Raw genomic sequence first — 27772 nt, forward strand, 5'->3', positions numbered from 1 at the left:
AATAAATAATAATAATAATAATGCCATAAAACTATGCCCTATTTTGTAGACTTTTGTATAACTTTTGTGCAAACCAATCAATATACGCTTATTTGCAATTTTTTTATTTTTTATTACCAAAAATATGTAGAAGAATAAATATCGGCCTAAACTGAGGACATTTTTTTTTTTTGAAAATATGTTTTTGGGGGATATTTATTATAGCAAAAAGTAAAAAATGATTTCAAAATTGTTTATAGCACAAAAAACAAAAACCACAGAGGCGATCAAATGCCACCAAATTAAAGCTCTTTTTGTGGGAAAAAAAAAAGAAGATGTAAATTTTGTTTGGATGCAATGTCCCCAAGTGGAAGAGGAGTCTAAGCCCTTGTACACACGGTCGGAGAATGCGTCGGAATGTGTCCTATCGGACCGTGTCGTCGGATAATCCGACTGTGTGTGGTCTGCATCGGACTGATTCCGTCGGACCCAATTTTCCAACATGTTGGAAATATTTCCCGACCAACTGGTTCGATCGGACATACTCCGATCATGTGTAGAGAATTTTGATCGGACCAAGTGCCACGCATGCTCAGATCAAATTCCTACATCAAAGCTATTGGCTACTAGCCTGAACGTAGTCCCATCGTAACGAAATTACGTCATCACGTTCTGAAAGATCGGATTTTTCGACAACTTAGTCCGACCGTGTGTATGCAACAGTTTCGGACAAGATCCGACGGAGAAAATCCGACGGATTTGGTTGTCGAAATCTCCGACCGTGTGTACAGGGGCTAAGAAAGGTTACCGCTATGATGGGACAGAAGAAGAAAGACTAAATCTCCTCCAGAAGGCAATTTCTCTATTTACAAGAATAGCTTGGGATGGCCATGAGGTCCTGTAGGAGTCCCAGTGGATGACAAGGAAGAAACCTGTGTAGCAGCAGATTGCAAAAGGTGTGAAAGATGTCAAAAGATAAGAAAAGGGTGTATAGGGTCCATTAGGATCTACAGGATTCTAATAGAAATGCCAGAATTCCGTCCTGCTCAGGGTTTATATAGAATGAGGGACAATAAGGAACTCAGGATGAGATTTTTTATTAGCCCACTAGGTGGTGCTGTTTTTCCAAAAAGGGAGGCATCCAATGTGGGAATGGAATGCACTAATATAAGGAATATCCGGGAAGTAAGGATACTAGGAAATGACAGTACCTGCACAGGACATGGTGAATGGAAGTAGTCATTCACGTCAGAAAGAAAAGGCTTACATGGAAAAGCAGACAGGAAAGAAATTAAACCCGGAAAATGCCCTCAGTTAAGGGGAACCATTTCTGTGGCATCAGAGATTTGGATGTGGAAGTACAGGGGTCTCCACAAGTATAGCTAAGGATTATAAAAAATCATATTTAAAGGGATTGTAAAGGTTCAAGGTTTTATTAAAAAATAAAAACATACACGTCATACTTACCTCCGCTGTGCAGTTGGTTTTGCACCGAGTGGCCCCGATCCTTCTCTTCTGGGGCCCCTTAGCGGCGCTCCTGGCTCCTCCTCTTCTCAAGTGCCCCATCCGAGAAGCGCTCTTCTTCAAGACACCCCTGGCACCTGTGTCATTGGATTTGATTGTCAGCAGCGGGATCCAATAGCTGCGCTGCTATCAAGCTATCTGATCAGGACATGAGACACCGGCCGTTGTGGGAAACACAGGGCTCAGGAATGTATAACGGAGGTTTGGGGGGGGGGCAGCTGCTGAGTGATAGACTGTTTTTCACCTTAATGCATAGAATGCAACAACCCCTTTTAATGCATCTTGTGCAATGTTGTATGAAAATCTTCAAGGACAGGAATTCCTAGATAGGGGCTGGTAAATCCTGAAATCTTTTTCTGGGTGAAAAAACGAGGCGATCGCCCATTGTAATAAGGTAAGAGAGAGGTTAAGAAATCTTGTTTTTTTTTCTCAAGAAAATAGAAGCAGAGAACAACTAGAGAGGTAAGGAGAGGACACTAAGCCCTTGTACACACGGTCGGAGATCCCGACGGAATGTGTCCGATCGGACCGTTGTGTCGGATATTCCGACTGTGTGTGGTCTCCATTGGACTGTTTCCGTCGGAGTATCCGACGGACCAAGTTTTCTAACTTGTTGGAAAAAATTTCTGACAAAATGCTGCGATCGGACATACTCCGATCATGTGTAGAGAATTCCGATCGGACAAAGTGCCACGCATGCTCAGATCAAATTACTACATCAAAGCTATTGGCTACTAGCCTGAACGTAGTCCCATCGTAACGAAATAACGTCATCACGTCGGATTTTCCGACAACTTTGTCCGAGCATGTGTACGCAACAGTTTCGGACAAAATCCGTCGGACAAAATCCGACAGATTTGGTTGTCGGAATCTCCGACCGTGTGTACAAGGGCTTAGAAAGAATTATACGTCTCTTGGAAAAGGTAGAGAGAAATTAGTTTGATATCTATTTATAAAGCTGGGCTGCCGGTTCATGTGTCATGCGAATTGGATGCGGTTTAAAATGCATCCAGTTTGCATATATATGTGAACCAAGCCTTAAAGTGATTTTGTTTTTGTTTACAAAATAACAAACATGACATACTTACCTGTTCTGTGCAGTGTTTTATCACAGAGCAGCCAGGATCATCTTCTGGCCCCACAGCAAGCAGCTGGCGATGGGGACACTGAAATTGCTGCTCTGCGATGGCGCCGCTACTGTATAAAGTAGAGGAGAGCAGTCAGCCACATCCGTGCTGTGTCTCAACCAACGAGGAGGGAGAGTCACAGACAGCCGAGGCTCTCGGGCGACATCACTGGATCGAGATGGGGCTCAGGTAAGTATTAGGGGGGCTGCAGCACACAACGTTTTTTATCTTACTGCATAGACTGCATTAAAATAAAAAAACCTTCTGCCTTTACAACCACTTTAAGAGTCTTATAAAGCAGCACGTTACTAGCTGTTACTATTTGAGAGGTGGACAAGAACTGGCAAATCTGAATACGTAAATGTTATAATAACATTACCCATTAGGCCAAATAGAAAATACAGTTAGGAAGAAACTACAAGAGTGCAAGTCCCCTTATACCTGTTCCTTTACAGCCAGCTGTGTGCAAAGCACTTTAGTATATTTTGAAGAATAGGGATATAGTAAATTCCAAATAGCCAGGAACCGGTAAAGGGAATAGGAAAGCCCCGTCTTACTTGTCCACATTGCTGGTACTGCCCAGTCAAACCTGTCATGTGGGCATACCTTCAGGGTGTGGGTGGAATGGATCGCGGCCCTGGTCCTGTATAGAATCCTGTGGCTAACTACACTTGTTGCACCTTCTGCCAAGGTGAGCGCCTAACATAAGATCCAGTTCTCAAGGCAAACATTACTTGCCAGCCCCACGATTGCAGGGTCTGTGTGCAGTACCCAAGATGTACTTGAGAGTCATCAATCTGGAAAATGATAGTAAGTAGTAAGATCTTGATAGATGTGATAGTTGAGGGAGATAATTAAATCATCTTCTCCTAAGGCAAAAAATGGAGCCTCACAGAGTTGGTGGGTTATAGGGGACACTAGAGATTGGACCCAGCAAAGCTTTTTCCAGTGTCCAATGACCTGGAAAATGTCCTTGGTAGCAGCATATAACCCATGGTCTATGAACGGAGTCCTGTGCTGTGTACTACATGATAAAGAAATACCATTTGCTGCTAAATAACACCTTGTTCATTGGGACCACCCCAAATCAAAGGGTAAGGCAAGCGGAACACTTCCCTGTGGGACATGTTTCAATGCAAAAAAAACATTTAAAAAATACCATTTAGCAGGGAGCAGCTGTTTTAATAAGGTTTAAAGGGCGCCTCGTTCTGCATTCCTGTGACCTGTTTTCAGCAAACAGCAGGCTAAAACCTGCTGTTGGCTGCTGTCACAGAGCGGGTCTAGGCTCTGGAGAGATCCTGATTTTAATGTTGGCATCTACCCAGATGCCAGGACTGGCAGCTGGTTCAGCATCTCAGCGAGCGGCTGAGAGACTGGGCCAGCTGCTTCAGCTCCCTGCATAGCCCAACACACCAGTAAGCGCTGGAGGGGCAGAGCAGAGATCCAGAGACAGATGATCACCTACTCTCTGCTCACTGAAGACTGACCAATGAAAAATCGTCGATCTTTGATCGGTGTGGGGGGTTATTGGTTGGGGACTGTTGCAGCTGGGATCAGTGCAGTGGCCATCTAGGTGAGTTTGGTATTTTTGATTCCCACACTTCTCTTTTTAAATAACATGCTTGGGGATGCATTAAAGCAAAAAATGACATTTACAAAGAAAAAACATTTACTGCTAAATGACATTTCCTTACTGGCTTGTTTTTTTTTGTTGTAAAAAATGGTGCAGGGACCCCATTTAAACAAAAGATATTAGTAGCTGGGCACTGCCCGGTGGGACATTTATCAATGCAAACCTTTAATAAGGCTTATAAGACAACATTAAAAATACACAGTGACCAATGATTTGTTAGTATGCTGCTCAGGCTTGATCACTGTGGGGAGTAGTGTTGGTGATGCTGCATCCACTGCAACAGTGCCAGCAAGGGATGGAGCTCGTCCCAGACTTGTAGTCATTAGAAGAAGAGAGGAAAGATCCCTGGTGCTGCACATTCACAGTGTCCTGTGATGGCTATGGAAAAGACATCCTCAGCCTGGGCTCCCGCCAGGCCATGCCCCCAACACATTTCACTCCGCTCCTCTGAACTTGGTCATGGGGATCATCAGCTATACTGGCAAGAAGTGCTTCAGGTTATTAATAGTATTTATCAACTGCAACTACAGCTAAACCCAGTCATCTGCCTGCTTGTTGGTGTGGAAGAACTTTATTCTTACATTGCCTTAACTAGATTTTTCTACCTAGCAAGAAAGCTAATAGCAAGGTACTGGCTATCTCCTCGTGCACCTACATTGCGCCGATGGATTCAACAGGTCAATTACATTTTTATTAGAGAGAAAACTACCTATCAGCATAGAAATGCATGTGGTAAATTTATCAAGATCTGACAAGAATGATTAGATGCTCCTGAGGTAGCTCCGATCAGTTAGTCCTGGATAGACTGCTTCAGATGTAGAGGTATGGTTGGTACTTTGGGCACAATTTGGACATTTTCACTTAGGGGTGTACTGACTTTCGTTGCTAGTGCTTTAGACATTAATGGCTGTGTGTTGAGTTATTTTGAGGGGACAGGAAATTTACACTGTTATACAAGCTGTACACTCACTACTTTACATTGTAGACAAGTGTAATTTCTTCAGTGTTGTCACATGAAAAGATATAATAACATATTTACAAAACTGTGAGGGGTGTACTCACTTTTGTGAGATACCGTAAGTGGAAAGAAAAATAAAGAGACAGTAAACCTCTATGGTGGGCTTATCATAGGGCAGAAAAGAAGATTTCACTTTAAGGCTTACCTGGCTTTCTGTTCCATCTTCAGTAGGTTCATACAGGTCACTGATTGCAACAAACCTGTAACAAAAATTAAAAAAACATGAACTTTACTACTGCTTTAAGAAAATGATTGTGTTTAAAAATTTACTGATAACGCTACTGGTTTAAGAACAACCAAGCACTGTGGTTCCTAAAACAAATGATCTTCTAGGGCAACAGGTTAAAACATTGCAAAAACTCAGATTTTTTATTTTTTTTGGTTCACACTCACTTTCAAGTACAGGTATGTGTTGTGGTTTTGGTGCCTTTTGTTTATATGAAAATTTGTTAAGTGAAAATTAGCTACATGGCTATCGCCTGTATTCTTGATTTATTAACGGACCTGAAAAGTGTGTGTGCATATAAGATCTCCTGAAAGTTAATTAATTTTTCAATTGGCTATCGAGTGCTGGCACTGACATCCTGACTCATGCCGCGTACACACGACCGGACTTTTCGAGGGACTTAGGTCCGACAGACTTTTGACTGAGTTCTGATGGAGTTCTGACGGACGTTTCCGAATGAACAGACTTGGCCACACACAATCACACCAAAGTCAGACGGATTCGAAAGTGATGACGTACGACCGGACTAGAATAAGGAAGTTCATAGCCAGTAGCCAATAGCTGCCCTAGCGTCGGTTTTTGTCCGTCGGACTAGCACACACACAAACGGATTTCTCGGTAGGAACTGGGTCCGGCGGAAAAATTTGAAACAGGTTCCATTTCTAAAGTCTGTCGGATTTTTGCAAATCAAAAGTCCGCTGCAGCCCACACACGATCTAATGGTCTGCCGGAATTGTTCTGTCAGACCATTGCTGTTGAAAAGTCCGGTCGTGTGTACGCGGCATAAGGGAAACTGGCAGTGAAGTCTTGTGGCTTCACAGCTGGTCTACTACTGCACATGCATGAAGCACGCTGCACTTTGTGAATGGGCCACCATCTTCTGGGACCTGTGAAGTGTCCCAGAAGGCTGCGGATAAAGGAGGGAGGCTAAACTTCAAAACCAGGTACCCCCCTCCTAAAAGGTGCTAAATGTGGCAGCAGAAGTGGGGAGGAGGCAGACAAGCAGAGCTTCCTCTTCTGGGTGGAGCTCCACTTTAAGTTAGCAATTGTAGCTCCTAAAACCAAATGTTACGGATTCTATTTAAAATTGCACAATAGCCAAAACTGTTTTTCCATTTGTGGAAAACCTGTCATGGTCTATGTACCCACTGGGGAGATTCTCTAGACTGAATTCGGGATCAATCAAACGCATTTGGGCACATAGTTTAACGAATTAGGAACAGGATCCTTGTAGTAAATTCCCCACGATACCCTGGGAAAATATTCAGGATATGAGTAAAGTGTATGTTACCTCAACATTTCATATTTGCAATATGTGTCCATGTTACCATATACTTCTATTAAAAAGTATTCTGCTCTCTTTGTATTGAAATACCTTTGTGTGAAAAACCTGGTGATACTGCTAGTCCCTCTGCTTTCCTATTTGAAACTGACCACGCCAGGCCATGGAAGCACATCTATCCAAGCCTGGTCAGTTTGCTTATTTGCATTCTACTTGGGTGCACAGCCTGCCTGTACTGCGGTGTACAGACTTGTGCTGACAGATACATCCATTTACTTGCTGAATCTTCCTCCATCTGCAGTATCTAAAGATGCCAGTAAGTTACTTTTGCATGTACTTACTGCCACCAGATGCTTGAAGAAGACACAGGGGCTGACGATGCCTGACTTTCAAGAAGCTGAGCTCATGGAAGCTCTTACAGCGAGAATGAAAAAACACTCTCATTGCTTTTCAATGGGTGTGGAATGTCTGGGTCTGCTTTGGCCCCTCTTTGCAGAACATATACTGGAGATTTTGGCTTGCTGTTGTGCTCTCTCCCACCATCCTATTCTATTCCCTCTCTACCCACATATAGAGATGCTTTTGCCAATTTGTTTCCTTTTACTGTCTACCAACCAGGAGTGGCCAATCATTATATAAAGCCCAATTGGCTTGATCAAGAATGGTGAAAGACTTTCTAGGATTTACCCCTTTTTTTGTGCCTACTGGAATATACAGAAACTGTGCAGAACAAGCTGTGTCTAGCCAAAGACAAAAATACTGCCTCAGTCAATAAGTCCACCATGATCAGCATGTGGAGAGAAGCTAAAGAATTAACTTCACAAAATTTGGTGGTGAAAAATCTTCAAAAGCTAGGATGTGTGCGTCCCCTTTACTCTCTGCAAATGTAAGTGTTCAGCAATTCAGGTTGTAACCCACGAATATTGTGAGGGGAGGAGAGGAATAAGAGAGATTACAGATGTTGGCACCTGCCATTTCCAGAACTGGGGAGAGCCTTTGGAATAGTTCAAACAGACCATGAATCTTGCATTATTCAGAGAAAGGCCATGTGTTGTGCATCCATGAGGGAGCCCCATTTAGGAAAATAGTTGTGTCAGCATAAGAGCTTGCTCTGGAACAAGGGAACAGCTATGAAATTGAGAGGAAATTGCCGCTTTCTCGTGGCTAGTAGCAGAATAGTCATTATTTGTCCCATGTGCTCCCGATCCCAATCTGCCATAATCTACCATTGCTAAGTGAGGATCTTCCCATGTGGGATAATCATGGAATAGATATTATGTGTCCAGTGTGAAGCAATTGCATTAACCCAGGGCTAACTGTGTTGCTGTGGTTGTGTCTTTGAGGTATTTGGCATCAGGTGTGACTGCCAAATTTCAATAGATGAGTGCTATAATAATGTTATCTATGAGGAAGAATAAAACGAGACAATAAAAGCTAGGGAAAAAATATTCAAGAGGTGTAGATTACCCCATAACCTGTGCCTTTAAATTGCTTATGTGCTTAGTACTGCGGTGTGTCTTGTAGGATGAAAGGATATAACGTAGTGTGTACTACAGATCCAAGTAATGATCCAACAAGAAAGGTATAGCCAGGAACGGGTGTGTAAAGGTACAGGGAAACCACGTCTTAGCTTGTCTTAGCAACATTTAAACCATGGTCCGAGAATCTGCCATTGTTGACAATGACCATAAATGTCTTATACTGTACAATTAGGATTTTGGCTCGCATCTCACTTTTAGGGTACATTTACAGCAGATGCCAATAGTTTAATGTGCAAATTTAGATGCACTTTGAACATTTTTTATTAAAGTGGTTGTAAAGGCAGAAGGTTTTTTTTTTTTTATCTTAATGCATTCTATGCATTAAGATAAAAAAACCTTCTGTGTGCAGCAGCCCCCCTAATATTTACCTGAGGTCCATCTAGATCCAGCGATGTTGCGCGAGAGACTCGGCTGTCCAGGACCCCAGTCCTCATTGGCTCTCACTACTGTCAATCAAAATCAGTGAGCCAATGAGGAGAGAAAGGGGGGCAGGACCAGGCCAAAGCTTTGTGTCTGAATGGACGCAGGGAGCAACAGCTTGGCTCAGATGCCCCCATAGCAAGCTGTTTGCTGTGGGGGTACTCAACAGGAGTGAGGGGCAAGGAGCGCTGAAGAAGAGGACTCAAGAAGAGGAGGATCTGGGCTGCTCTTGCAAAACACAGAGCAGGTAAGTATAGCATGTTTGTTCTTTTTACACAAAACAAAAGGAGACTTTAGTATAACTTTAAGGGCTCCATTGAGTTAACTACAATTTTAGCACGAGATACAGTAGGCAGAATGCTTTGCCAACATATCCCAGCTCAGTGTTTTAACCCTGGTTCACACCAGTGCGGCTTTGAAATCATACTACTTCAGTGTGATTTCAAAGCTATCGATCAGTGTGGCTTCCTGACATCTATGCAACTTAATTTACACAGATGTCAAGGCAAGTGGCACGTGAAATTGCAGAGAAATAGTGCAGGAACCTTTATCAAATTCACTGTGACATAAGTCACAGCGATTTAAAAATTTCCATTGCTGGCCATGGGGTGCGACTTGTCGTGATTTTGAACTGTCAAATCGAATGAAAAAAATCACACTGGTGTGAACCAGGGCTAAGTGTGAATGTGAACACTTTAAAACTCTAGATTCTAACAACGCATACATTGCACTTGACAAAATCAAACTCTAGAGGCACTCCTAGGGTGAGCCAGCCTTTCATTTCTTGAGAGGAGCATAGCAGTTACTCAGCTGCATGGGGACAGGTCTGCGTTATTACTCTACTCCTTTAGGGCATGTGTCAATGTAACTGCTGCTCTACTGTACAAGTCAATGGGACGCAAAAGCAGCTTGAAGGAAGGTGACCCAGCTTAGAAGGCCAAATGTAGGTCAAAAAGATCAACTACAGGTCAAACGCACATCAATAAACTGTGATCTCAAAAGCATCTCAAACTGATGTCAAATGCAGCCTGAATGCACCTGAAAGGAAGCTGCATTTGCCCATTAACAACACAAGCCCTTAGAAAAGTTTCCCTGACCGCTAGTGCATGAGAGTACTGTTGTTTAGTATGGAAAGAGAGCAGACACAGATTTTATAGACCGTGAGGTTGTCCGTTACTGGATAGGTATGAGTTTGAATACTGGCTGCTCTCTATTACAACAAAAGGAGGTTAAAGTGTTCACTGGTTGTATTTAATGATTAGGCAATACTTATTTCTGAAAGCTTATCCATGCACATTACACAGATTTTAGGAAAAAGTCTTGGCAGATGTCATGTAGATTCTTACTTTTGGTCTATAGGCTCCAGCAGCTCTAGGGCTGGCTCAATCTCTTTCTCAGGCTCCTGTGTCTCCACCGTGGTGCTGACGATAGCAATATACTTTCCTTGTGCGGCCACATTGTGTGCGTAGGAGATCATACACACATAGATATCTGCATTGGAAGAGAAGCACAAAGTTTCCTTTTCATTGATTATCTAATCACCGTGAGTCTGTATAATCAACTCCACTGCCAATCTACTGGTCTCACCTGATTTCCTGTTGACCTGGTTCTGTGGAATGATGATTTGGCAAGAGTTGGCATCGTTGGTGTTCTTGATGGGATGACTCAAGACGCAGATGAGGCGGATTACCTTACCAGCCTTGCGTACTCGGTCAGAAATGTAGCTGGGGTCGCAAATCAGTTGCTTGCAACGTGCCACCTACATGATACAGGCATAATGTGATAGTTATGTTCCCTTACTCTTAGAAGAAATAAGCGTTTCAGATCTCACCAGATGTCTACACTCTGCCCAGAAACCCCCCAGATATATGTATATATTGATTTTAAAAATATAGTAAATTAGCTCTCTGTAGCAAATTAATTTGTAACAAAGAGCATGTACTTTGGCGGGGGTGGGGGAAAGTGGGCGGATCTGTCAAGAACAACTTGGGCAACTTCACCGTTTGTGAACTTTGAGGATGAATTTCTCTAAGTGCCTACAGCTATAAAGGTTTAAAGCTAATTTCCTGCCTGTTAAAAATATGTAAATACTCGATGACCATAGCCATGTCACAGATTCAGATTAAGACACCTTTGGGAACCCACCAGACATTTAGATATTGCTTGGGGCCTCACTATGAATCTAACAGGGCTCCAGAACTCTACCCGGCCCAGGAAAATATTCAGGAACCCACCACACATTCTGACACTTTTCAGGAACCCACCTGAAGTCCAGATACAGCTCAGCAACACAACAGATATGAAGACACTGCTCAGGTATTCAACAGTTGTCCACGGTCTCCCTGTACCTTAAAACCCAACAGACCTTAAAAGACTATTCAGGAACTTTCCATATAATGCCCAGGGTCTTTTATTTATCTAGACACTGATGAGTTTAAGATTCCATAATACTGCTTAAAAAAGTTTTAAAACTTTCAAACACTGCTTTGAAACTCGCAAGATATTCAGTCACTGCTTGATGATACAACAGGGCTACAGTCACTGCTTAGAAATTCACCAGATGTCGAGACAGAAATATTTCTGAAATCTACGCACAACTCAGGAACCCGGGGCTTGTACTGTCCATACTTAAGGAACTTGCAGACTCTGAAAATGCATCATTAGCGCAAACATTAAAACACCACATTTCGATGTCCTCCAGTCACTGGTTCAGAACTTACCTCTCCCTCTGACTTTACTCCCACCACCTTTCCTTTCTCCATTACAATCTCATCTACACTCTTGTTTAACATGTATGTTCCACCATAGATTGCGCTCAGCCTGTGAGGATAAACAAAGTAAAAGACTTATTTGATGTCTAGGGAAATTAATGAAATGTCCAGAATAAACAATGACCCTAACAACTGACTAGTTGCTTAGAGCAACTTAAAACCTCACCAATGTTTGATTTTCACATACATTTATTAGACCCAATGTCACCTCACCTAGCAAACCCTTGTGGCAGTTCACCAAGTCCATACAAAGGGTACAGGTATGGGCTCTTTCCATATCTCGCCAAAGACTCACTGTATAGTTTGATACGATTGATCGTTTCAAGGCAAGGCTGATCCAGATAGCTGAAATAGAAAAAAAAAACTGATTAGCAATGACCCAAATACATATTCTATTTATTGGGGATTTCAGTTCTGACCCAAAGATTCAACAGGACAAGACACCATCCAAATGCATTATTTTAGAACAGTGTAAAAAAATACCTAAAGTGGTTGTAAAGTCAGAAGGTTTATTAACTTACTGCACTCTGTGCATTAAGATAAAAAAGCTTCTGTGTGCAGCAGGCCCCCTAATACTTACCTGAGCCCATCTTGATCCAGTGATGTTGCTCATCTTGATCCAGCGATGGTGTCTCAGTTGCCTGGGACTATCCCTCCTCATTGGCTTAGACGGCAGCATAGCGCCATTGGCTCCCGCTGCTGTCAATCAAAGTCAGTGAGCCAAAAAGAAAGAGGAGTGGGGCTGAACCATGGCTCTGTATCTGAATTGACACACAGAGCAGCGGCTTGGCTCGGGTGCCCCCCATAGCAAGCTGATTGCTGTGGGGGCATTCGGCAGGGGGGAGAGGCCTGAAGCGCCAGCAAGGGACCAGGAAAGAAGAGGATCTGGGCTGCTCTGTACAAAACCATTACACCGGGGGTGGGGTCTAAGCATGACATGTTCATTATTTTTAAAGAATAAAAACTGAGACTTTATTATCACTTTAAAGAGTAACTCCACCTTTGTTAAGAAAATACCCTCTGGGTGATCTATGTACATTGCAAAGAGATTAACAAACTTTGTAACAGATTCCTACCTTTTGTTATTCTGAAGAAATAGCTGTTTGCGTCCATGTGCTAAGTGAATCTGTAGTGATTTTATAGCTGTCAACCAGCTGCTGCACTTGCAGGACTTTAGTAAAGAAAATTTGCAGGGTCTGCATCCCTGTAGACATGATGCTCAAAATCTGACTTGTATCTGACTTGTAAGTGCAGACTTCTGGGAAAATCAGTGAGCCAATCACACATGCAGGAAATTACCTTTCTCGGAGGGCGTTCTGTGCACATTTTGTGTGCAGAGTGCCTCCAGGTAGCCATACTGCATTGAATGTTACAAAAAAAAATTACTGTGCTGCAGATTGAAAAGGAAAAGGTAACTTTTAATAACATTCAATTACAATATGACTTGTGTCGAAATTGTGTACGCTATGTTTTTTTTTTATACTTTTTTTTATTTTATTTTTTACCCTTCAGGTGAGACCAGGGTTTTGTTACCCTTCAAATCGGTAGTAAACTCCGCTTTTTAACTTGTACCTACGGGCAAGCCAATAAAAAGGCTTACCTGTAGGTACAGTAAATTTTTCCTAAACATGTACCGTTTAGGAGATATTTGCATGTGTAGCAGCCGAAGATGTCCCCGTCGCACATGCTCTGCACTCTGAATGGACAGCACGTTCGAGTATGTCATCCAGTGAGAGTGCTGTGCCACGATTGTGACTCTGGCGCATATGCGTGGGAGTGATGTCACCGCAGCTCGGCCATTCAAACGGCCAGAACCTGCACACCAGGAAGACTGGATGAAGATGGAATCAGTGATGACAGCGCGTCCATTTTATAGGTAAGTCTGTCATATTGTGTTAGTATGTGGTGTATATTAGTACAATATGACATTAACCTGCAGGGGGACCAGTTTTTTTTTTGTTTACCACGGCTTTAATAAATCCACCTACTCATCAGTTCGATAAAGGGCCAGAGCATGTCCTGTAAAGTCAATGACGTCCTGGCCTAAGTCGAATTTCTTGTAGACGTCTCTCATGGTTGTGCTCTTGGGATCCACTCCTTCGAATGTTTTTGAGTCATTCTCATCAAAGTTGGCCACAAAAACCAAGAACTTGCGGAAGCGTCGCTTCTCAAACATGCCCATGAGGTCTGTAGAAAAACAAATTGGTGGGATGGAATTAAACCTAAGTCCCTACAACAAGACCCAACCTCCATGTTTTACCCAATATGGTGTGACATAAATTGTCCTTTAATATATTTTGCAATCACCGCAAAAAACAAAGCTGTATGTGGCTCTCCTACATTAGAAATTTGGGGATGTAATAACAGTTTCAGGAATTTCCTGATGTTAATTAACAAGATTTTCACTTACTGGATGCCAGAGCCTCAGTCTCGGTGGATGGCACCTTGTATATCTTCCCTCCTTTGTAGACAAAGCTTCCTTCCACCACTTTAAAGTCCAAATAACGAGTAACTTCAGTGTATAGAAGCATCTTCACCAGCTGGCCTAGAAAATTAAGTATAAAACAGGTTTATTATTGTTTCTTTATATTGGGAAAGTTGAGTACTCATACCATGTTCTGAAAATACTGTCTCTCTTGGGACCCAGTTCCCATATTAACCACAAGCTCATTATACTTTCAATCCTGGATGGAAACATAGTAGGAACTGGAGAGGAAGAGTAAGTTTTGCTCAAGTGTAACTAGACAGAAACCTAGTAGAGCCCTCTGCACATGCTGTACTTCTCCAGCCACCATATATTTTTAAAACTATGGTTTGTAGTTTTGGGGCCAAATTTTTAAATAAATTATATTAAGGAAATAGTTAATAGATGGTTTATTTAGTATATTGGTGCATTATTTACTCCTCCTTTTATAAAGAAATCACAGTTTTATTAACCAGCTAAGCGGTTTTCCATGGCTTTGCTTCATAATACTAGTAAATCTGTAGTAAAACATGATTGTGATCTTTAGATAAGATTAGAGGGAACTCCAAAAGCTCAATATGTTTCTCTATATAAGGAAATGCAGCACAAAATCCCCTTTTCATTGGTACCAAACCCTGGAATTGCTCCACTCCATATATTCCTCTGCTGACAATCGCTGGTGGCAATGCAAGATAGAGCTGGGAACTCTACACATTTACTGGTCTTGCCCAATAATCATACCCTACTGGCGGGTTGTCCACATAAATAGTTAGTAAGGTTGAATAAAGACACCAGTCCATCCAGTTCAACCTGAGCGAGTGTCTACAATTGTCCCTAACCCTGTACATTGCACACTCACATTGGTCCCTACCCTCAAGGAGCCCACAATCCAAGGTCCCCACTCATATACTAGGGCCAATTTTGGACAGAAGCCAATTAACCTACCTGCATGTCTTTGGAGTGTGGGAGGAAACCGGAGTACCCGGAGGAAACCCACGCAGGCACAGGGAGAACATGCAAACTCCAGGCAGGTAGTGTCGTGGTTGGGATTTGAACCAGCGACCCTTCTTACTGCTAGGCGAGAGTGCTAACCACTACACCACTGTGCCGCCAGTCATCACCTTTTTTGGATACTGAATCCCCTTTAATCGTAAAACTTTTAGGACTCCCCCAATGATCATTTTCTAAAACTTCTAAAAAACGTCTTGCTCATGTGCAACAGCAGCGGGGTGCTTAGTCGCACTCAAATAGAACAGATGGGCACCTCCTTTTTTGGTTGAACTTCATACGAGGATCCAGGGTGTATAAGGGTCCTTTCACATTGACGTTCCGTTCAGGCCCGCCTGTCAGTTTTTCAGGCGGACCTGAACGGGTGCTCCATAGAGGTCTATGGAGCGTCGGATGTCAGCGGTGACATGTCCGCTGACATCCGACCCGCTCCGATCCGAAAAAGTGTAACCGAGGAAAAAGCTATTTTTCCATCCGTTTGCGGATCGGATCGGATGACAACGGGCATTGCGGTCCGTCGTCATCCGATCTCCCATAGGGGAGAGCGGCGCTGTGACAGGTCCGTCCCTGCACAGTGTGCAGAGACAGACCTGTCATCTCCCTGCTCAGCGGGGATCGACGGAGTGATCCCTGCTGAGCAAACGGATATCCACGGGGCGGATCAGAACTGATCCGCCCCGTGTGAAAGGACCCTAAGAAGGATGGAATACCTTACCACCTTAGATAATTATAATCAAATCTGGGAACTGTGGGACCTTTTAGACACTCCTCTTTGTGGATCTGGGACATTGCCTCCCATGGGATATGACACACTCGTTAACCCTACTGCCAGTTACTAGTCATACTTCACTACCCTTCCTAGTGCGCAACACTTTAAGTGTGTACCACCTGGGGAGGTTGCAGTAAGTTTACTCTACGTTCGTTTTTCTCTGCTCTCCTCTCTGGTTTTCCTTTACCCAATGCTTGTTTTCTGACAGGCTTCATGTCAGCATATGTGTGGTTAGCCCCGTCTCCATAACTACCCTATAGGACACCTCTCCCATAAATATTTGCTCTGGGCTACCAGCTGTGTTCCTTTTTTGTCCTCCTCCGTAGGACCAAGTTGATGGTTCTACCTAAAGACGACTCCCCTGCGATCAGGATCGACCGAATGACAAGGTGTCACATCCCTCCGATAAGCCTTGATTGTTAAGCAGGGTATGGAGTGTATACGCAGAGTAGTGTTGAAGAGCTGGAAGCCTGGCTGTCCTGGTAGGAGTCTGATATTGACAAGGTCGGCCTCCCTTGTATCTCCGACCTAAGCCCCACTGAAAGGTGGAACAGATTGTGGCTGGGGACAGGAGGAACAGGAGTGCCAGGGAATGTTGCTTGCAGAACTTGCGGCTGAAGTTGTAGGCTTGGTGGCACAGGCAGGACAACAGGTAAGGAGCTGGGATGAAGCTCAGTAGATCAGCTGATGTTAAAGAGGCACTCCAACCAACTTGCAAGTTCAGGTTTCGTGGCTTGCCAGAACTTCCTGTGGTCAGGAGACAGGAGGATACTGGACTCAGGAGAACTGAGATGATAGGGAGCTAGCACAGGAATCCAGAGGCAGTGTTGGAGCTGGACAGAAGACGAAAGCAGAGTTGTGAGGGTAGCAGGGTTCGGTAACAGGGGGGCAGCAAGGTACAAGGCATTAAGCAGGAGCAGGGTCAGGTGGAAGCCGGAATCAGGAGTATATCAGAGTCCAAAAGCAGAGTCAGGGAAAGCTGGGATCAACAAAGGGTATCATGCAGGTTTAAACACAGTTCAGATGAACAGGACACAGCTGAAGACCGGTCAGGACTGTGAGAGAGTCAGGGCCTCCTTTAAATAGGCTGTCCGGCGCCAATTGGAGTTAGGGACGCTCTCCTGCATATGCACACCTTCCGCTGCGCATGCACCCTGGTATTTGGGAGAGTCCGTAGTCGTCCGTGCACATGTGCACCAGTCGCAAACCACCAGTTCTCTTACACTGGCCATCAGCAGGCGATCACGCACAGGCCGGATTGCCTAGCATTATCTGTCATAAAGTCCGGTTTGTGTTTGGGATTCCCTCGGCCTAGGCGATCATAAGTGTAGTGTTAAGATGGATGTCGCCTTCCATGGCAGCAGTGTTTGTGTATATTTGATGTTTTGTACTTTTTGTTCCTGTGCCTGTTCCCCTTCCTTTCTTTTTCCCGCTGGTGTTTCCCTGAGCATGAGGGCTGGTACCTTCTGCGCTCCAGCTACCGCTCTCTCTCTCTCTTCCGTGTCCTGGCGTATGCTCTGCGCATGTGAGGCCCCAGAACAAAAACGAGGCCAGGTTCACGCATGCGCGCAAGCGTCTCTTACATGGTGCTGACCGCAACGTCAGGCTGCGCCACTTTTAAAACCTAATGGAAGCCTGCAGAGCCTCGAGAATGATCGTGGGTATATGCAGCGACTTTCCCAGGCATCTGTAGTGGCTCCCCTGGGTAAGTACTGACTTTTAGGGGATTATATAAATCCCTACCTGGCAGCTGATCTTTTTTTTCACCTGCAGTGATCTACCTTGGATAACATGGACTCTTCACTGCCTCCTGGTGGCCAGTTCTCCCGCAGCAGGTATGAATAGGGGATTATCCATGTTCTGCCTGCTGGACGGAGGAGAGGGGGGTTCAGGGCACCAGCTTTAACATATTTGTGTTCTCTTCTTCCTTTTCTCTTCCACACAGCCCTTCCAGTTCTGATACACAGTGCAGTTCCCGCAGAGGAAGCGGGTCTTTGAAATCACACCGCCGACATTCTTCCTCTAGATCCAGGAACCGTGGATCTCCTTCTAGGTCCAGACAATACCGTAAAGATCCTCCCCACCTCCCCTCATCTCACAGTAAGGGGGCGGAGAAGTAGTTTTGGGGTGTGGGGCCCCAGTCCCTGCCAGCAAGTCTCTCTGTGACCACTGTTTTTCCGAAGCAGCTGATGAGAGGGAGGGTGCAGACCAGCCCCTGGAATCATTAGTTAAACAGGTCGTGAGAAAATCCCTACAGGAGAGGAAGGCTCATCAGCCACTATGCTCTCCAACGAGAGAGGGTCAGGCCCAGGAGACATGGGAATCTTCCCAGCCAAGCCATCCTGCCATTCCTCCCTCAGATAGTGAGTCGGAAGTAGAGGATCCAGGGATGGGCTTCGAGTATTCCCTGGTTCTCTCTTTGGTGAGAGCTGTAAGGGAAGCTCTGAATTGGGAAGATCCTGTAACTTCTCCTCCGAAGCAGAGGAAAATTTTCAAGCAACTTAATAAGGAGCGTCAATATTTCCCCTTCCTCACAGAAGTAGGCGACAAAATGGACAAGAAGAGTTCCATGCAATCTAAAAGCTGGGGAGGAAGGGAGGAAGAGGTTAAGCATCTAGAGTCTCCTCCCTTGATGGATGCAGCGCTGATGAGACCGGATAGATATGTGACTCTTCCTCTGGAAGACACAGTCTCCTTTAAAGATCCCTTGCAATGGTGGATCGACTCCGATCTGAAGAGGATCTACCTAACAGCGGGCATGGCCTGAAAACTGGTCGTGGCCTTAGCTGCAGTAACTAAAGCCTTGAAATCCTCGTTGGACATCGTTGATGAAACCCTCAGAGGTATCTCCAGTGAAGTGGCTAGAAGCTCACCTATCCAGGAAGTCAGGCTATCATCCTCCTTTCTGGGGAAGGCTAGTGGTGGTCACAGCCCATTATGCCTCCGTCCGCGGTTGGCAGATCCGGATTCCAAGCAGGTTTAATGCCGAATTTCCTTTTGAGGGCACATCTCCTTTCGGTAACAAACTTGATAGTGCCATAACCCAGGCCACAGGTGGCAAGTTGAGTTTCCTCCCTCAGGATCAGCGCTTACAGAGCCAGAGATGCACTTTTACAAGAACACAGAATACTGATCACGCCAGAGAGGCACGAAGTTACAGGCCTGGCCTGTGAGTTTACAAGATCCTGGAAAGCCAGGCAGTCTTCATTGAAGAAACCTGCGAAGGGCGGTTCTTCTGGCAACCGGGAATCCACAAGTCTTTTTGAGATTGGGCCTGCTCAGGCATGCCAGGTGCTGGTCTTCTCCGCTTTCGGCATGTCTGTGCGGCCTCAATCCAGGACTTCTGGACCATCAAAACGGTCTCCTCAGGTCACAACTGGGTCTTCAGCAGCGCCCTCAGACTCAGATTCATTCCTACGACTCTTCCATGTTCAGATGAAAAACAGCAGATCCTATTAGCCTACTAGTCTGTGTAACCTCTTTGTTGGAGCAAGGCGCAGCCATTCCTGTTCCGGATGGTGAACGAGGCAAGGGCATGTATTCGCCTCTGTTCATGGTACAGAAAAATAACGGCACATGGAGAACGGTTATAGAGTTGACCCATCTCAACCACTTCATCAGAAAAGACAATTCAAGATGGAGTCTTTACATACGATCCAGCAGTCTGTCCACCCAGGAGACTGCTTGGTGTCGATCGATCTGAAAGACACCTACTTCCACGTTCAGTTGGTAGCGTATTTCCAACAATTCCTTCCCTTTGCAGTAGGCCAGTGGCACTTACAATTCGCCTGTCTTCCCTTCTGTCTAATAACATCACCTTGTGCCTTCTCCTAGGTCTAGTTAGCTGTTGTGGCTTTGCTTCAAGTCCAAGGGGTTTGTCTTCATCACTACCTAGATGTCCTCCTTCTCCTAGTCCAAGACAAAAGTCAACGTTTAGAACACAGGAGCCTGGTCATCTATCATCAGTCCTGTGTCATGCCAACAGGAAAGCATCCTGAGACCATTCATGTGTGGGGGTTGCTTCTCAGCCAAGGAGGTGGGCTCAGTCACAATTTTGTCTAAGAACACAGCCATGGATAAAGAATGACACACAAAAATCCTCTGAAATAAACTTCACCCAACCATACAATAACAGACTGGTGATGAACAATGCCTTTTCCAGCATGATGGAGCACATTGCCATAAGGCAAAAGTGATAACTAAGTGGCTTGAGGAACAAAACATCAAAATTTTGGGTTCATGGCCAGAAAACTCCCCAGACCTTAAAGAGGAACCACAGCCTGCTCACATAATTTGTAATAAAAACATATTTGCCATTCTGAAGCTTCCCTCCAATCACTGTGCATATTTTTTTTTATATATACTGTGATTATGTACTCACAAAATATGCTGCAGAAACCTCCCTCCACTAAGTCTGGCTGCATCCATTTTAACTGTGGGCAGCTAAAGCTCCTGCCTGTTCACTTCCTGGATTTACACAGACACACAAAGGCACACCTCCATGTCTGCAGCTCTCATTGACCCTCTTATGACTCATCCCCCCTCCCTTCCTGGCAAACTCTCACACCAGTAAGAGAGAGAGCTGTGCACAAGGTCATAAGTCTAGGCTTTTTACCAGACAAGAAACAGGAAGTGGGCTATATAAGGTATTTACTGGCAGAAAAAAAATCTTTTACTATCCAACAATATTAAAACAATAAGGGCAGAAGATTTAATAGATGGAAAGTTGAAAAAAATGACTGAAGGTCCCCTTTAATCCCATTGAGAACGTGTGGTCAATCCTCTAAAGGTGGGTGAACAAAAAACGCCACAAATTCTGACAAACTCTAAGCATTGATTATACAAGAATGGGCAGCCATCAGTCAGGATGTGGCCCAGAAGTTGACTGACAGCATGCTAGAGCTGCACAATTAATTGTTAAAAAATTGTGATCTCGATTCAACCCCCCTGACATCTCTATTGCAGAGTTTGCCATTCTTTCATATAAGTGGAGAGACTTATCTGCTCACTCAGCTGTCAAAAGAAAACATCTGGGCAGTCTGCCAAGTTTTTAACATGAAGCATTGTAACTAACTCTTCCTTCTTAGATCAAAGGGAAACTTCTGTGTGTAAAGAAAAAATCCAGGTAGTCTAACAAGTTTTTAACAACCTGTAAATGCAGGAAGTTTAACCACTTAAAGTCTAAATCTTTTTCTGACACTTGTTTAAGTTAAAATCAATATTTTTTTCTAGAAAATTACTTGGAACCCCCAAACTTTATATATATTTTAGCAAAGACCCTAGGTAATAAAATGTCAATTGCTGCAATATTTTATGTCACGCTGTCTTTCAAACGCAATTTTTTTGGGAAAAAATACACTTCAATTAATAAAAAAAAAAACACAAAAAAATAAATAAAATAAAGTTAACCCAATTTTTTTTGTTTTAACGTGAAAGATGATGTTACGCCAATAAACGCCTTTGACACTTATGAAATGCTTGTATTTAGGCTGGGTTCACACATGTGAGGTGCGAATACCAGCAACGTTTTCTCTGCAAAGAGAAAAAGCAGCTGTTCCTCTCCATTGTATCTGCGGATCAGCTGAGCAGGGAGATATAGTGAGGAGGGGGAGAGAATGCCTGTTCACAACGGAACGCATCTGCGAATCAGATGCGTTCCCATAGAAAAATATGTGCCTGCAATTCGCACCGCACTGCCTAGAAAACGCACACGGTTTTTTGGGCAATGCGGAGTGCGAATGCAACGCACATATGTGAACCAAATTGACTGAAACTAATAGATTTTAAAATGTTCTTCGAATTGGATGCAGTGTAATCCGCATCCAATTCGCATAGGTGTGAACCGGGCCTTATACTCGAGTATATCATAGTAACATCTGACAAAAATATCTAAAAACACTGAAGCAGCAGACTTTGTGAAAATTTATATTTCTGTCATTCTCAAAACTTTTGGCCATGGCTGTATATTTCTCATCTGTAAGTCATATCGGGCTAAAAAAAAGAAAAGAAAAAAAAAAAAGAGGAGATAAAGTAGTTCCTTTTTGCCCACAGAAACCAATCAGAATCCTTCTCGCTCCTGCAGAAAGGAGGGTGGGGGGAGGGAGAGATTGTTAGACATTTTACTAAATTACTGTTTGCTAACATTTGGGTACTTCTGAGAAGTGGAGTAGAGTGAAGTACAAGCAAGGAGTATATGTGGATATATATACGGCAGATTAGGTGACAAACAGGAAGATAAACACCCAGAAAATCAACCATCGTTTGCATCACAATTCTTAGAAGCTCCGGCTAAACTGACATACAGCTGCAATCCAGGCGCTTCCTCTTCTGTGGCTCGGATTCAACATTGTGTTCAGATTTTGCTTCCTGTTTTACAACATGCAGTCATCATTTTTGTGTTTGGATTACTCAACTTTTTCACAATTGTGGTTAACTGAAAAGCAGATAAAAAAAATCCATGTTTTCTTAACAGCTCTGGGTTCTTATTAAGGCCGGGTTTACACTAGATGCAGCCACGGCTCGCAGCAGGGGTCCGTTGTGTCCCCGCTCTCTATTTCAGGGGCGAATCAGGCAAAAATTCGGAGCTGAAGACGCACAGGACCCTTTTCCTATGTGGACAGCGGCCACCCTGGAGCTGTGTAAACCGGCTCCGTTGAGAGAATGTCAGGTTATGCGAATTGGGTGTGGGGAAAACCCGTATCCAATTTGCAGAAGTGTGAACCTATAGCCTTAGAAGGAAAAAAAGACACATTTTATTATTTACTAAATTTAAAACTGGAGCACTCAGAATCTGATGCAGCAGTTGATGGTAGCCAACCAGCTTCTAACTTCAGCTTGTTCAATTAAAGTGGTTGTAAACCCTTACAAACCACTTTGACCTACAGGTAAGCCTAGATTAAGGCTTACCTGTAGGTCCAAGAAATATCTCCTAAACCTACACGGTTTAGGAGATATTTACTAATAGATACTAATAGATATTTACTAGTAGACAGCGGCACGCAGGCGCACTATCGCCGTTAGCAGCATGCCGCTGATAGCGGCGATATGCCGTTAGTGGCAGCTCCCGTGCGCATGCGCGGGAGTGAACGTCATCGCTGCTCTGGCGCTTTGAGTGGCCGGAGCAGCGATACCCGGAATAAGACGGATGCTCCGGACTACAGGGGACAGCGGTGACAGCGCTGGCTCCTGTGTCAGGTAAGTGACACATAATGGGCTACTATGCGATGCGATGCGATGCATAGTAGTCCATTATGCTTTACCTTTGCAGGGAGACAAAGAGGAAGTAACACCCATCAGGGTTTACTTCCTCTTTAAGCTTTGACAATAAAACCTGGAAACTGATTGGTTTCTATGCAAAGCTACACCAGATATTGCACTCTCTAGCTTTAGTAAATCCCCCAAATTCTGTAGGTTCTGCACCTAACACAGCATCAGATCCATGTTGCCAATAAAAGGGAAGGGCTTAGCCTCAGATTCTGGGATGTTAAGGCCTCAGTAGCCAAACCAATCCAGGATCAGAGATGGCCACTGAGGAAGCTTTTGTAGCAAAAAAAAAAAAATGACGACTTTGTAGTCTTGTTAGGCTTTTACTGTAAAAAGGCTAATGGGTTCCTTCTAAATGTATCTTCGGCCCCCTTCACACTGTTGCAGTACATTACAGTACTGATCGTTGCATTAGGGCAGTCCATTCATTTAGAATGTGCTGCCAGTTGCTTTTATTGTGGCGTGAGCCCATCGGCACCTACTGTAATGTGCACTGGAGTGCCATTCTTCATGAAGACTGCAAACAGTGCCGCTCATTACCGCAATGCACTGCAATACCCATGTTACCGTGATGAACACTGCACCTGTCCTGTGCAAAGGTTCCATTTAAGCCTTTTAGTAGATCTCCCTTCTACAATGCATCTGGGATGTGCTACAATATATACTCACCATTAGCCATGAGAAACTTGGGGATCAGGTCCACGTTCCAGTCACGTCCTCTTCCCATGCTCTCAGAGGGCCCATCGGGGATCTCAAACCTTTTATAAAGCTGTAGGTAAAAAAAAAGCAGATTATACACATTATACAAGATATGGTACCTGACCATGCTGGGACTAGTAGTATGTACAGCTTGCCCAAGAATATGATACCCATTACATGGCTAGAAAAGGCATCTAAAGCCAAAACATTTTCCAGTCCAGAATTATAAAAATTCCAGTCCAGAATTATATAAAACCTAGCAGTTGTTTTTGCTCCCTTAAACTTATTGTAAAGGCTGGAGGTTTTTTTTCCCCTTCATGTAAAAAACCTTCAGTGTGAAGCTCCCCCCAACCCCCCCCCCCCCCTAATATTTACCTGAGCTAGGGTTGGCACCTCATCCCTTTAAACCTGAACACATATGAAATACACAGGTTCTGAGACTCATTCAATGCAGATAAGGCACCAAGTGAGTCTAATTACCACCTTAATCAGCCACAGAACCTGTGTAATGAATATGTGTTTGGTTTTAAAGGGATGAGGTGGCAACTCTAAACCCGAACACAATCGTGATCCAGCAATATGCATGAGCGGCTGCTCACCTGCTGCTGTCAATCACAGCCAGTAAGGCGGCAGCTGGAGCAGGGCTAAGCCCAGTTCTGTGTGTCTTATGGCTCTGGAGTGAGCACACACGAGTGCCCCCATAGCAAGCAGCTTGCTATGGGGGCACTCGGAGGATGGGAGGAGCCCAGAGTTCCAGCGGGGGACCCCAGAAAAGGAAGTTTGGGGCTGCTCTGTGCCACACTATTACACCGAGCAGGTAAGTATAACATGTTTGTTATTTTGAAGAAAAAATGTTTAACCTTTAGTAACCCTTCATTTGGAGAGATACTGAGAACTTACTGTTCCAGGGACACTGGTAGTGGGAGAAAATGTCTCTAATGTAGGGTGCATCCCATCTTAGAAAGATGTTACAGGAACAGGTGTCCCTATTAGAAGATTTCCCCTCCTCTACTGTTCTAGTGGCAACCCCAACATTTTGTATTACCCATCATTTTCTTTATTGGTCACCAGGACAAATAGAGGAGGAATCTGCCCAGTGGGGAAATATACAGTAATAAAAACCCGACAGAGGTTCTATCCCTTCTATAATCTATCCATTTACCCCCCAAAAATCTGTCGCTGCATCTGTTGGTGAAGTAATTCGTTCTTTTAGACCACCTTGGTCCAAACAAACTTTTTAAAGTTCACTAAAACCTAGAGATCTGCCTTAATTGTATCTCGGGCTACAACTGTTTAGCTTTCAGTTTTAGGTGGATAAGGGACACAATCTCTGGCAGGTTTTTATTTCTGTCTGGAATCCAGTTGAAGAGCTTTCCTCTCGCTTCCTGTCCTACTGACCTCATAGGAAGGGAATCAGAATCACCCCAAAGGGGAAAATGACAGATCTTCTAACCCATGTCCAAAACTGATAACAGCCCAACTTCTTTTCAAACAACCACAACAGCGTGGCCCACCTGTAGCTAGTCAGAATTTTCTCTGCCCCCACTGTTTGTTTCACCTCCTATAATACTGTTTTCTCCTAATGGGACAACATTTGCTATTTTCAGAACACTCAGTTATTTCTCTATGTGGTATTTGGGCACTACCCACATGCCTCCCGTCCTAATTAGGTGCCTGAAGTACGAGACTGTTAGAAATACGGTGCATATAACAAACAGACAGACTGCAGATCTGGATTGGCACTATTGTTTGAGAAGCCCATTAAAGCACCACCACTATGGGCGTGGCCTGACACCGAGCTCAGCTCGTATATCCCGATACCCAACTAATCCTGAGACTCACTGGCTACCATTTGGATTCAGAACCACCTCTAAAGGCATCTCAGACTCCTGGCATCATGTCCCCATCTAAGGCACAAAAAAACAGCGGCAGTAAAACTAGATCAATATCGCCGTCAAGAAAGGGAAGAACCAGAGGAAGATGGCGGCGCGGTAAAGTCAGGGGGAGACCCGCCGGTTGGTGACACGGACAGGCTACTGGAAGCTATTACATTTTGCCGCACATCCCTTACAGCGCAGATCAAGGAGTTTAAAGTTGAGATATCCTTGATCAGGCAAGACCTCCAGAAGGTCCGGGACCGGGTCAGGACCGCAGAGACCCGGATCAGTACAGTGGAGGACATTCTCCCACCACTGCAAGCAGGCTCGGAGCATATGCAGCAGCAGATACACCAAATCCTGACCAAACAGGAAGATATGGAGAACAGGCTCAGGAGGTGTAATCTGTGCTTCATTGGTTTACCGGAGGGGGCTGAAGATAGGGGCCCCACTATGTTCCTAGAAAACATGTTAGTGACATCCTATAGCAGGGAGGCCTTCTCCCCCATGCTGGCAGTTGAAAAGGCGAACCGCATGCCGGCCAGACATCCCCCACAAGGGCCTCCCCCTCGCACATTTCTCGCTAAATTACTCAACTATAAAGATCGTGATGCTCCCCTGCGCCTAACAAGAGAAAAGGGTAATATACCCTTCGGGAATGTTAAAACTGCCATCTTGCCAGACTTCTCCACGGAGGTGTAGCATGGCCACCAGAGCTCCATGGAAGCCAAACACAAGCTACGAGACCGCCATCTCAAGTATTCCATGCTGTTCCCCACACGCACGAGGGTGGAACATGAGGGACACATCCATTTATTCAAAGCCCCAGTCGAGGTTCTTGCCTGACTAGAACAGCAACCAGCCCCTGAGAGAGTACACTGACATTACCTTGGACATGATGTATGATGCCCCCACCTGTGCTCATGGCAAGGTACTGTATCCTCTCAATATGGCGGAACCAGCCAGGACACTGGAGATATAATAATTTTACTTTGACTACCCCGCCAGTTGTTACCCGTTGTGGCACTCAATAGAGTATGTGTCCTTACTGAACATACTGACACGCATCAAACACAATCTTGGTGCCAGCATCTGCCAGTGTAACGGATGCCAACCATGTGAGTGCAGTGGTACAGTTCCTTTTTTTCTGTTTCCTTTAATCAATAGGGTTCCACAAATTCACTTTTTTTCTATCCAAACTGCACTCATGGAAGGAGCTTTGGGAACACAATAGTCCTAGAGCTACTTGTACAGTGCAAAGAGACTTTGCCCCAGTCACTGCTAGAGGGTACATTTATGATGGCTGGAACAGTCTCTGGGATTTCACTGACACTTTGAACATCTGACCTGAGGATCGCAATGTTTTACCTGCTCCTGTTTCCTCCTTCTGGATGAGAACTTTCTGCTTTCTCCTATGTAGAAAGCCCGGATTGATGGATACTTTATTGCTATTCAAGCATTTTATATTCCCTCTTTTTTGCATTGATTGCATTTGTTTTTTTCAGGGAGTATGCCCGCATCAGTTGGGGAAGATGCAGGGCGGGGTGGGGGGAGAGGGGTTAATTTTCCTTTATTGAGTACAAAAATACATGCAATGCTTCATATTCAGGTAATACATACAGGAGTCATATTAGACTGTCTCATGCGCTATGGCTAGTTTAACTGTGGGGATGCAATGGACAGTCTGGGAGGATCTACCTAAAGTTCTATACAGGGATGCAAATGTTTACTGGTACCGTATTTGGTTATCTTGCAACAAAGCCCTTATGGGGTCTTTAAAATTCCTTATGTGGAATGTGATGGGCCTGTGCGAGAAAGTTAAACGTTCGGCAGCCCTCGTGTTCCTCAAAAAACAGCGAGCAGATGTGCTGGTCATTGGTGGAGACACATGTGGAGGGGAGGATGAAAAAGGCCTTTTGCCGTGCATGGGTTGGGTGGGCATTTCCCTCCACCCACACGTCCCACGCTAGAGGAATGTCTGTTCTGATAGCCAAGTCTGTACATTTTGAATTAGGTGAGGCCTCAACTGATCCACAGGGCCAGTATGTCTTCTTGTCTACAAAACTATATGGTGAACTGTTCCTCCTCCTTGCATTCTATATCCCCCCCCCCCCCCCCCATTCTCCATGACTTTTGTTATGGAGGACTTAATATTTATGGCCCGTCACCCT

At 44.4% G+C, this 27772-nt stretch overlaps 1 protein-coding gene across 2 annotated transcripts in view; it reads right to left on the reverse strand.

Annotated features, from left to right (window-relative positions):
* Positions 1–27772, reverse strand: part of LOC143941223 (rab GDP dissociation inhibitor alpha) — a 46648-nt gene that overhangs the window by 7659 nt on the left and 11217 nt on the right. For both annotated transcript variants that reach the window (XM_077463274.1, XM_077463273.1), the window contains exons 3-10: positions 23695–23794; positions 13932–14066; positions 13510–13708; positions 11735–11866; positions 11471–11570; positions 10338–10509; positions 10097–10241; positions 5427–5481 (exon numbers count right to left, since the gene is read on the reverse strand). In XM_077463274.1, the coding sequence (XP_077319400.1) occupies positions 5427–5481; positions 10097–10241; positions 10338–10509; positions 11471–11570; positions 11735–11866; positions 13510–13708; positions 13932–14066; positions 23695–23794 (1038 nt within the window). The remainder of the gene's footprint in view (positions 1–5426; positions 5482–10096; positions 10242–10337; positions 10510–11470; positions 11571–11734; positions 11867–13509; positions 13709–13931; positions 14067–23694; positions 23795–27772) is intronic.

This window comes from Lithobates pipiens, unplaced genomic scaffold (genome assembly GCF_037356315.1).
Source record: "Lithobates pipiens isolate NorthernLeopardFrog02 unplaced genomic scaffold, aLitPip1_a1.2 Scaffold_3, whole genome shotgun sequence".
NCBI lineage: Eukaryota > Metazoa > Chordata > Amphibia > Anura > Ranidae > Lithobates > Lithobates pipiens.